This window comes from Physella acuta, unplaced genomic scaffold (assembly GCF_028476545.2).
Source record: "Physella acuta isolate Inbredline_101_S28 unplaced genomic scaffold, ASM2847654v3 ptg000202l, whole genome shotgun sequence".
Lineage (NCBI taxonomy): Eukaryota > Metazoa > Mollusca > Gastropoda > Physidae > Physella > Physella acuta.
This window is the reverse complement of record NW_026731721.1, coordinates 298,276-310,052: the sequence shown is the minus strand read 5'-3', so window position 1 is coordinate 310,052 and position 11,777 is coordinate 298,276. Positions and strand designations below refer to the sequence as shown.

General features: G+C 38.5%; 2 protein-coding genes across 3 annotated transcripts in view; both read left to right on the top strand.

Moving 5' to 3' along the window:
- The first annotated feature begins 3,975 nt into the window (after positions 1–3,975).
- LOC131937192 (cartilage matrix protein-like) lies at positions 3,976–9,262 on the top strand. The gene is made up of 6 exons (XM_059294406.1): positions 3,976–4,066; positions 4,334–4,431; positions 5,905–6,125; positions 7,866–8,028; positions 8,500–8,679; positions 9,147–9,262. The coding sequence occupies exons 2-6, from the start codon at positions 4,371–4,373 to the stop codon at positions 9,260–9,262; spliced, it is 741 nt and encodes a 246-aa protein (XP_059150389.1). The 5' UTR covers positions 3,976–4,066; positions 4,334–4,370.
- Positions 8,639–11,777, top strand: part of LOC131937183 (matrilin-2-like) — a 48,384-nt gene continuing 45,245 nt past the window's right edge. For both annotated transcript variants that reach the window (XM_059294397.1, XM_059294398.1), the window contains exons 1-6: positions 8,639–8,679; positions 9,147–9,230; positions 9,624–9,835; positions 10,271–10,433; positions 10,658–10,837; positions 11,471–11,575. In XM_059294397.1, the coding sequence (XP_059150380.1) occupies positions 9,653–9,835; positions 10,271–10,433; positions 10,658–10,837; positions 11,471–11,575 (631 nt within the window). In that variant the 5' untranslated portion in view covers positions 8,639–8,679; positions 9,147–9,230; positions 9,624–9,652. The remainder of the gene's footprint in view (positions 8,680–9,146; positions 9,231–9,623; positions 9,836–10,270; positions 10,434–10,657; positions 10,838–11,470; positions 11,576–11,777) is intronic.

Below are 11,777 nucleotides of genomic sequence, written 5' to 3'. Positions count from 1 at the left end.
GACAATGTTACCCATCTAATTTGGAACAGCAAAACTCAAAATTTATTACTCTCACACACGATGTTATTTCCGTAAACAGCACAAAGCTACCCGCTCGGATCGGGCGGTCAATAGAGCAGATGAAGTAGAGTTCATCCATTCCACGCCCAGCCGCCTTACTTTCCCTGCAGTTAGTTGGGTACCCATTAAATCTGGGTGGGCTCAGGGACGTAATCGGGACTGTAGGAAATCGTTTCACAAGTTTCGAGTCATGTGACTAGTCGATAGTCGCACCAGTTGTTTGAATACAATGGGCCGTATAGACGAGTTGACTGGGATGACTGTTATACATATTCTAAGTTATGGGCAGTAACCATGCAACAAAATTGTATGATAAAATACAAGCTCATCCTAACAAATAAGTCAGTTATTGCAAGGATTATTTCCAAGCAAATAACAGTTATAGTTTTAATAACGATTTTTCCTAACAAATAAGTCAGTCATAATAACGATTTTTTCTAGAAATTAAGTCAGTTATAGTAACTATTTAGCGCAACACATGTATTGTGTCATTGCCTAAGGTTGCTAAGCTGCAAAGGCTTTTTTTTTTAGCGCAATTTCCATTCTGGAGAATTGTGTTTTATTAACTCGTCATTTCTGGATGTATGAATGATGAATGAATGGATGGATGGATGGATGTGTGTCCGCAGCTTAAGTCGTATCTCCTCCTCAACGAAGCAATACCGAGGACTAGTTCCAAAGCAATTATGTTAAGCAAGTACGAGGATGAACATAAGCCAAAAAAATTCAGGGTTTCTTCATGGATTTCCCGGAAAAGCCAAAAAAAACTCCAAAAAAATGCAGGTTTTGGCCCATATCTCGGCAACCAGACCACTTAGCGACTTGAAACATGTACCAATCGATTCCTGCCATAATGTAGAACAATATTGCAGAAGAAAGTTTTCAAAAATATCCTTTCGTTCGGTCACAAATTTTTTTTAATTAATTAAAATTTGGACGAATTAGTAGGCATTTTTATCCAACCACACCACACGCGTCATCACGTTCAATAGCTGCGACATCACGTTCAATGGCTGCGACATCACGTTCGGTAGCTAGGCGCGCAATGGTTTTTAGTCATGTAACTCTATTGTAAATAAAGCATGTAAAATACTGAAAAAAAAATTAATAAAAAAAGTTTTAATAACTAACCAATGGTTTTACTAACCCTGCTCTTGATTTACGCTACGACAGAGCTATTTTTAGATAACATAAGGAAATTGCGCTTAAATGTCACTAGACTTTTTAATTAACTTGTTTGTTTGTTACACTTAATTAGGTTATAAATAAAATCTCAAATCAAGCTTTCATTTTTTTTATCTTATTCCGTGTTAACACTGTAAGTTTGTGATGAAATATTGTGACTCAGCTTTGACCCTTTAATCAAATTACTTCATACGGTATACTTTATGTTAGGACTTCCACTAATTTGTGAATACTTTTAATCAGTGTTTCTTCCAGACTTTTTTTCTCCAGGGGGTACTTGAAGTTTTCGGGGGGGGGGGGGGGGGGGGGGGCGGTAGACGTTCTTCGGGGGGGGGGGGGGCGGAGGACACTGTTAAAAGTATATATTTTCTATATAAATTATATAAACTTCATTTTGTTGGGGGGGGGCGGTAAAAAAATTTCGGGGGGGCTTAGCCCCTCCCGAAAAGATGCCTGGAAGAAACTCTGTTTTTAATTCCTTATTTCCTACCAATGTGTCTGATGCATACAAGTCTAAATCTTACCAGGACCCGTGATTATACTTTTTGAGCGGCGTGTAGTACAGGGGTAAGTAACCCAACTCATTGATGCATCACTCTAAAGGGAGATAACTAACACCCCTGGCTGCTGAAGTGGGAGTTGGTTGGATCTCTTCATTTACATACACGTTAGGGCCTGCTGAACACCACTTCAACTAGGTCGAGGGTGTCACGTGATAGTCTTCATGTAGGGGCGGAGCTTGTCTTGGTTGAATCAAGACGATGTTTCGTTTAGTTGCCCGATTACAAAACAGATGTAGATCTTGGTTGTTTTTTTTTTAATTAAATATTTAATAAGTGTTTTAGTCTTGGATTTCGCAATGTTGCTAATTTTCATCCATCTTGAGTTGCATGACGTCACAAAAAGGTCTCACAAACATTAATAGAAACAAACGCAAACATGTAATGAGTGATAAACAACAATACTCGTCTAGTCACTCAATGTGTTAATACAAATATTTGGAAAACATCCATGACTATATTTATGACAACATTGACATATTTTTCTAATTACTAAAATAAGAATTAAATTAACAGAAAGAAATGTTCAAGCGAACGACATAGAGCGTTTTGTCCAGACTTTTTTCTCCGACGGACACTTGATATATTCGGGAGGGGGCGGACACTGGTAAAAGTATGTTTTCTATATAAACTATATTTCGTTCGGGGGGAGGGGGGGGCGGTAGCCTTTCTATGAAAGAGATGCCTGGAAGAAACTCTGACGACATAGACAAAACAGTGTAAGTGGGATTAGAAGTACACCTAATGCAAATGTCTGCCTACGTACTGATTAAAGCTACTCCATTATAGGATAGATGTGCGTCACTATCACCTAATAAGCACGTTACGTAAATGAACGGGATCTATTACTCGTTATTAACCGTGCCAGCCTCTAAAACAAACAGTGTAAGAATGTTTTAACACACTCGCCAAGAAGTTTGCCCCAGAAGATAAAAGTATTGACGAACGGCAGTGGAGCACTCATTTAGTGCGCATAATGTATGCACTAATGCGCACTGATCTAACTACCCAAGACGAAACCGTCGCAATGCTTCTTCTGAACCTGTTTTAGGCTAGGTTGGAGATTATTGACCTTTGGAGCAGACGAGGAGAGTGTGTTCATTAGATACCTGAGTTTTGGTCAGCGAAATTCATCTACTTTTCGGTTATGCAAACCGAAACAGACAAGCCAGTGGTTCTCATTTCACTTCGCATGTACCCCTGACCTGTCTGTATGTGAATCATAGTTGGTTTTTACAAAGATAATGAACTAGATATAGAGTAAGGGTCCACAAAAAATCAAACGTCAGACAGGATATTGGCTTTACTGATGATGTATTTAATGTGGGGCCGACACCAATGGGACGTATTACGTATTATATTTTTTTTAAATAAAATTGATAGATAACAATTTTTGCGAGGGTGGAAAATTGACACATATGGTTATTTATAGACCACCATGACCTCAAGATACTTAGAGACACAAGATGAAAGACAAACGTTATAACCAGAGTTTCTTGTAGGCATCTCTTCGGGGGGGGGGGCGAAGCCCCCCCGAAATTTTTTTACCGCCCCCCCCCCCCCGAACGAAATGAAATTTATATAATTTATATAGAAAATATATACTTTTAACAGTGTCCGCCCCCCCGAAGAAAGTTTACCGCCCCCCCCCCCCCCCCCCGAAGATTTCAAGTGCCCCCCCGGAGAAAAAAGTTTGGAAGAAACACTGGTTATAACTGTGTCCGGGTTACCCTTTGTTTACATTTGTTTGTATGTTGGTATCTTCACAGAAGCCATTAGTTATAATGAATTGTCGTGGACTTTTATAAAACGATGATATTGGGTGTTCAATGTATAACTATGCGGCATGAGTAATATATTAGCTATATAAGGAATTGTCGAGCACTTTTATAAAACGATGATATTGGGTTTTAAATTGATGATTATGCTGCATGAGTAATACCTTGTTAAAATGGAGACGTTATAACTTAACTACGAGTCATAAAGGGGAATAGATTTAAAAGAATAATTTGACGAACATTTAATTTTCAAAGGAGACCCGAGGACTTGTCTGACACTGGTCCCCATATTGTGAGAACCGCTGGGAGAAAGTGATGGGGCTACTGATGGCGTCACACTGACGTAACTCAGGGCTTTCTAGAAACTACTTGCAACAAATTCTAGCCAATGGTGGGATTATCACGTGACCTAGGTTTTCATATAAGCACTGTCTGACCATAGAGGGGGCCTCTGTGCAGACGTGGAAGTTGGTGAGTGACCAGGTGAGTAGGATCACATGGAGAAGCATGGATAATATCCACAGACATTTCTGGAATAATTAATTCTTAATCGGCTTGACCATCTCGTGCCATATTTTTCAAAAGCCAGTCGTTGATCCATTTAGTCGAAAAACATACCCTATTGAAAAAAATGTATCACTTACATATTTCCATAACAAAAACTAGAAGTTACTGAAAACAAAAAGTGTATTCAAAATGTTGAGCAGTAAATCACAGAACATATTTTAAAATATTTTTAACATGTTTCAGCTACTGAAGCAAGAGCAGAAAATAACGAGTTTTTACAATGGCAGCCTCTATGTGCTTAACTGTGTGTGTCTGCTTGCTTTTGTTACCTGGTGTCAAAGGTTAGTACCTATATATATATATATATATATATATATATATATATATATATATATATATATATATATATATATATATATATTTATATTTATATTTATATATATTTATCTAATATATAAAGCTCAATTCTGTATGTAAAAATAAGTTTGTTTGTCGTTGACATACTTCGATGGATTTAAGTGTTAGACTATTATCGTACTCATAGTCTAAATTTATGAGTTAAAACATTACTATTGAAAGTGTTGGGAAATAATTTTCATTTTTCAAACTGATACTAATAATTGTCGGCATGTTCAGAAAACAAAATTTAAAAAAAATAACAAATATTCTAATTATGTCTGAAAATTATTTATATTTAGTCCATTAGCACTTACTTCCCTTTGATAAATTAGGAAAACACAATTACTTCCCTTTATAAAACATTGCATTACTGGAAAAGAATTTACTTTTTATTACTTTGTTTTGGTGTTGGGAAAAAAATAATTACATAATTAGCGGGGATTGATCAAGTGCAAATGTTGTAGGTATTTTACGAATAAGCTTGGAGTATTATAGTCGTTCATTTGGTTTGGTTTGGCAGCTACGTTCGTTTAAGTGAGTGCAAAAGACTATGAATAAGTTGGGGTACTGTAGTCGATTATTAAGCTGAAACAGGCGATTCTGCCCCAGGCTAGACTGTGAGCACTTTGCGTTTATGTTCGCGTTAATGTTTTCTTTGTGTTTAGGTTGGGTTTGCGTTAGTGGTTGCGTTTTGATTTGGTTCGTTTTTGTTCTTTCTTTTTTCGTTTTCGTTTGTGTTTTTTTCTTTGGGTTTGTGTTTGTATTTGTGTTTGTGGTTGGTTTTGCGTTTGGATTTGGTTTGTTTTCGTTTGCTTTTTCGTTTGTGTTTTTTTCTTTGGGTTTGTGTTTGTGGTTGGTTTTGCGTTTGGATTTGGTTTGTTTTCGTTTGCTTTTTCGTTTTTTTTTATTTATGTTCGTATTGGTGTTTGTGGTTGTGGTTGGGTTTGTTGTTAGGTTTTTGTTTTCGTTTGTATTTGTAATTGTGTTAGCGTTATGTTTGCGTCTTGTTGTTTTGGTTGGTTGTGGTTTGGGTGGGCAATGCCGGGTTTATGATGATTACTAAACACACAGGTAACGGTCTTTAACATAAAGGTTTTTCACAGAAACCAGAGCAGGGCCTGGCCGGGACGGCTAGTATATATATATATATATATATATATATATATATATATATATATATATATATATATATATATATATATATATATATATAATTAGAAACGACGATTTATTTTTAAAAAAAACTGTATAGTTAGAATATTAAGCTTTTATATTAGAAGATGTGGAATTAAACATTTTACCTTCTACACTATAGTCAATAGTATCTACTTGCTAATTGATTGTCTGTGATAATGCCCTTAAGTGCTTTTTTGCACGCAGACAGTTTGCGCTACAAATTGTTTCCTTGTTCCCAGCTGTCTGTATTCCCGCCATCGCCGACATCGTGTGCGTCATCGACTCTTCAGCCAGCATCGGCGTCGACAACTACCAGAGTCAGATGCAGTTTGTGGCCGACCTTGCGTCACAGTTCCCCATCGGCCCGAGCGCTGTACAGTTTGGTGCAGTCGTGTTCAGCGACTACCCCAATAAGTTGTTTGACCTGAAGGACCTACAAGATTCGGCCTCTATCGCACAGGTAATACAGAAGACCGGAAGATGCGCAACGGAAAACTGCGCACAAAAAAAAGGGCGCTAGTGGCATTTTTATTTTACTGAATCGAGCATCGATAGACATTATTAAAGAGTGACTACGTGAAAATTGTAGCATAATTAAACATATCTCCACAAATATAATTAAGTTAAAGTTTATTAGTATAATTAGTTTGTATTTGCGCGTTTTTCTGTTTGCGTAGTTTTCCGTTGCGTAGTTTTCCGTTGCGCAGTTTTCCGATTGCGTATTTTTCCGGGAAACCAGGAGATAAATATACAGACACAGGATCAAAACCTTCAGATTAAAGATTCTAACAATAATTCCATTTTTTTTAAATTTATAATAATCTTATTAAAAACTACTTAGGTTAAAGCAAATACAAATAAAAAGTGTAAGAAATGTATGTTTTAATTTCATTTCATTTAATGATTATTTAATATGATTTATCTACATTCAAATAACTCTGCGTGAAATTATCTCCCAGCTATATTTGACTTACTTTATCGGTAAAAAAAAACAACCTTTTATTTGATGGTTAAATTTCTCATGTAAATGTTCAAGATAGAAGCAGCTGGATTCAAATTTAGATGAGAAACTATACAGCTACAGACTTTGAATAACTGAACACTTTTAAGTCATCCGTTTCCTGTGTTTTAATAATTATCATTAAAAAAGTTTTTAAAAACCCACGTTTTCTGAGTGAACTAAAAAGTAGACAATAAATGCTATACATCACAATAATGCAAGCGATCACTCTACTATAAGCGATCGCAAACTGCGTGCGCATTATGACAAAAAAAGAAAAACGTGGGGCGCCGAAGTAAAAGTTTTTTTATCGGTCATTGTTAATATAAGATGTAAAAGTTATATTACTATTGATTAGATAATACTATTGAGTTTTATGAGGGAGCTTGTAGAGAGTCAACAGTATTAAAAACTGTAAGAAAATCACGGCGCCCCACGTTTTTCATTTTTTGTCATAATGCGCACGCAGTTTGCGATCGCTTATAGTAGAGTAATCGCTTGCATTATTGTGATGTATAGCATTTATTTTCTATTTTTTAGTTCAATCAGAAAACGTGGGTTTTTAAAAACTTTTTTAATGATAATTATTTTCTACTTTTTAGTCTTTGTCTGTTTGTTTGCATTCAAATCTTGCTATCGATTTTATCTTCTCGCATTCACTTTTTTTTTTGGGTAAACGAAGACAATTCGTAAAAAACACGTGCCTTTTCCAATCGACGTTTCTTCTGTGTTGCCGTTTCTTTCACCATTTTGCCCTCGCGTGCAAACCATTCAACCATCAACATTCTACTTCCTGATCAGTCAGATTTGCATAGGTTTGTACACAAACACCGCGTGACCACTACTCAGCCAATCGCGTGCTCGCTCCTTCAGTAAGCCTGAAGAGGGAAAGTACCGAACCTTGTGTTCGTCAAATTACAATTACTTGGTTATGTCCCTTTTTTTGGTACAAATCAATAGGAGTCTAAAATGATCAATACAAGTTTCCCATTGATCAATTTAGTAGTAATAATAATTGAATATTGTATTGTCATCGGAAACAAACCTTCCCTAAAAATTTCAGCGCGCTAGCTAACCAGGAAGTGCCCGAAACTTCGATCGGAAGATTTGATTGGAAAAAAAAAACAGACGCGAAAGCAAGTTAAAGAAAACGTCGGAAAAATCGTGAAAACTGCGTTACTTTATATTTTGTTTCCCCAGGCTTTGAAAACTGCTCCCTATATGAAAGGCCTGACATTCATAGACAGGGCCCTGAACTTAGTCGTCGACACACAAATGTTCAGCGTTCCGGCAGGGGAGAGAATCCAAGCCCCCAACATCATGCTCTTGATGACAGACGGCGTATCCAACAATAACACAGCGAGTAAGGGGATGTAAGCCTGGCTGAACACAAGTCATTGATTAGCAAATGTGCCAGTCTTGTGTGTTTTCATTCATGTCGTTGTTTTCATCCACACAAAAAAATATGTTAAAATAGAAGAAAAGTTTCAGAAAGTAAGAATCGTCATGCTGTCTGTCTATTGAGACCGTAATGTCTGCTATAAAACCCTAATGTCTGTCTATAAGATCGTAGAGTCTGTCTATCAGACGCCTGTAACCAAGCGAGCCATACGCATGTTTCAGCAATGGAGTCTATAAAACCCTAATGTCTGTCTATAAGACCGTAAAGTCTGTCTATAAAATCCTAATATCTGTCTTTAAGACCATAGTCTGTCAGACGCCTATAACCAAGCCAGCCATACGCATGTTTCAGCTATAAAACCCAAATGTCTGTCTATAAGACCATAAAGTCTATCATACGCCTATAACCAAGCCAGCCATACGCATGTTTCAGCTCTCGAGGCGGCCCAGCGCCTGAAGGCCCAGGGCGTGCAGATCATTGCCATCGGTATAGGCCTGTCGTCTGATGCTGAGCTGCAAGCCATCGCCGGCGGTCCTCAAAATGTGTTCCGTTCCCCCTCGTTCGTCGACCTCAAGACCATTGAGCTACAGGTGGAGCAGCGTTTGTGTCAGGGTAAGTCATGCAGTCATGTTTTGTTTGTGTCAGGGTGTCATGCAGTCATGTTCTGTTTGTGTCAGGGTCAGTCATACAGTCATGTTTTGTTAGTGTCAGGGTAAGTCATGCAGTAATTGGTTTGTGTCAGGGTAAGTCATGCAGTCATGTTTTGTTTTTGTCAGGGTAAGTCATGCAATCATTGGTTTGTGTCAGGGTAAGTCATGCAGTCATTGGATTGTGTCAGGGTCGGTCATACAGTCATGTTTTGTTTGTGTCAGGGTGTCATGCAGTCATTGGTTTGTGTCAGAAAACCACCATTGAAGTCATTTGATAAGACAAAATATTTTAGAAAACACCAGAGCAGAGTTTCTTCCAGGCATCTCTTCGTCGTGTCCGCCCCCCTCCCGGAGAAAAAAAGTCTGGAAGAAACACTGCACCAGAGTGATTGCTACCATTACCATGTTGTCCCTCCTAATGTTTTGCAGCTCTAGGAAACTGTGAAGAGAGTAACTACGGATGCTGCTATGATGGCAAATCTTTTGCTCTTGGTCCCAACAAAGCTGGCTGTGGTAAGTCAGAGATTCAAATAATATGGTGCTGAATCTGAAACGTGAGGCTTCGTGGTCGAGTTGTAGGGCGTTAGAGTGCTAACTGAAAGTCTCGAGTCTGTAGGATGTCTATGAGTCTACCCATCTCTGTTGGGTATCTGATTCACGTTAGAGAAAGTAAAGGCGGCTGGGCATAGTGATCATCACATTATACCTTCAAAGTTCGAGGTTGAACCAGGTGAACTTTACCTGCCCCATAGTTCGAGTTTAATTATTGTAAGAGCTGAATTTAGCATCTATGTTTACTTGTTCCTACACATCTAATACAATTTAAATAATCAAATAACAATTTGTTTTTTAAAAAAATGTAATTGAGACAAACAAAGTAAAGCACAGTGTGTCCTGATTCCTCAGAGCGGTGCCAGAGTGACCTGGTCTTCGTGATGGACTCCTCGGCCAGTATCACGCCAGAGAACTACCAGAAACAGATCCAGTTCATCGGAGACCTGGCCACGTCGGTAGAAATCAGCACCAAAGACGTCCTCGTCGGTCTCGTCATCTTCAGCGACAACGCCAAGAAGATGTTCGACCTGAAGGACTACACGACACGGCCAGACTTGCTCCAGGTATGTCAGACTATGGTACTCTACAGTACCTACCTGACTCGATCCAGGTATGTCAGACTACAGGTATGGTACTCTACAGTACCTACCAGACTTGCTCCAGGTATGTCAGACTACAGGTATGGTACTCTACAGTACCTACCAGACTTGCTCCAGGTATGTCAGACTACAGGTATGGTACTCTACAGTACCTACCAGACTTGCTCCAGGTATGTCAGACTACAGGTAAGGTACTGTAGAGTACCTACCTGACATGCTCCACGTATGATTTCATTTTTCATGGAGTTGTAAATAACTCACACATACTGATTCCCTTATTAAGCTTTAAATGTCGGTCTCGTAACATCTTAAATCTTATCTGTTACTCAGCTATTGAGATAAATCTTTCTCGTGTAAAAATATTTTTAAGATGAAATAACCATATTTTCTGTCTGTTAGGCCCTGTTGTCCATCCCCCATTTCAAAGGACTGACGGCAACATCTAAGGCCCTCAACTTGGTTGTTGACTCCTTGATGTTTTCAACCACCAACGGCGCACGAGTGGGGGTCAACGACACGGTTATTGTCATGACAGACGGCATGTCCCAGGACGGAGCTGCAAGTAAGAAACTTACATTGTCATCTGTTAACGTTGGTACAGGACAGTTGAGGATTTGACCGTTAACGGGCAATGGTTAACTTAGACTAAGTGAAATGTAACAATACCTTGAGCATCAAGCCAAAGACAGTAGGTGACAAACAAAAATGCACGCGAGAGAACAATCTGGATACCATTGACAGTCTATAACCAAAAAGCCTTGGAAATATTTAACTTCTAATTTTCAGCATTGGCCGCTGCCCAGCGTCTCAAGTCTAGCGGAGTGACAGTTCTGGCAGTGGGCATTGGTCTGGCGTCCACAGCAGAGCTCCAGGCAATCGCCAGCAGCCCAGACGATGTGTATCTGGCACCGACCTTCGACACCCTGCAGGAGCTGCATAAGAAAATGTCGTACCGCGTCTGCCGAGGTGAAGAAATGGTTCAGCTTTTCTGTTATGTTAAGGACTTGACTTTACGAAATGGTTCAGCTTTTCTGTCATGCTAGGGACTTATAAGTTAACTTTAACGAAATATTTAATCTTCTTAGTCGTGCTAGGGACTTTTAAGTTAAATTTAGCGAAATGTTCCATCTTCTTAGTCATGCTAGGGGCTTTTAAGTTAACTTTAACGAATTGTTCCATCTTCTTAGTCATGCTAGGGACTTAACTTTAACGAAATGTTCCATCTTTTCTGTCATGCTAGGGGCTTTTAAGTTAAATTTAGTGAAATGTTCCATCTTCTTAGTCATGCTAGGGACTTTAAGTTAACTTTTAAAAAACTTACAAAATAGTGTGTCTTATAATTAAATTATAATTGCGAAATACTTTTGACACATTTTTTTATCATTCAAAATTAATTGTCTTCTGTTCGTCATGGTGGATTGCTAACTAAGCAATATTTTAAGCAACAGATTGCTACCTTATAAGGAAGGAAAACGAATAAAAATTGAACAAACCTCCCACTATAGAACAGCATGTACCTAATACGAATAACGTGATTTCAAATTGTACTTTCTCCATGGAGTGAACACTAACCATTCAATAATTGAATGTTATGTCTAGGTGCTGGTCTGTCCAGTGTCGGCTGCTCCACCTCACTTTATGGATGCTGTAGCGACGGCTTCACGTCTGCTGCTGGTCCCAACAAGCTCGGATGTGCTGCAGCAAGTAAGTAGCAGGATCTATTCACTTCATTCGCGTCTAGAGAGCTGGGGTTGCCAGGAACTATTCACTTCATTCGCATCTAGAGAACTGAGCTCGCTCTTAATACAAGATAATGTGATAAACAAACTGTATCCAGAATTTAAAACAGTTTTCTAATTTAATGTAAATAAAAAGGGCGTGGCAACGGGATTTATCGGCGACGTCA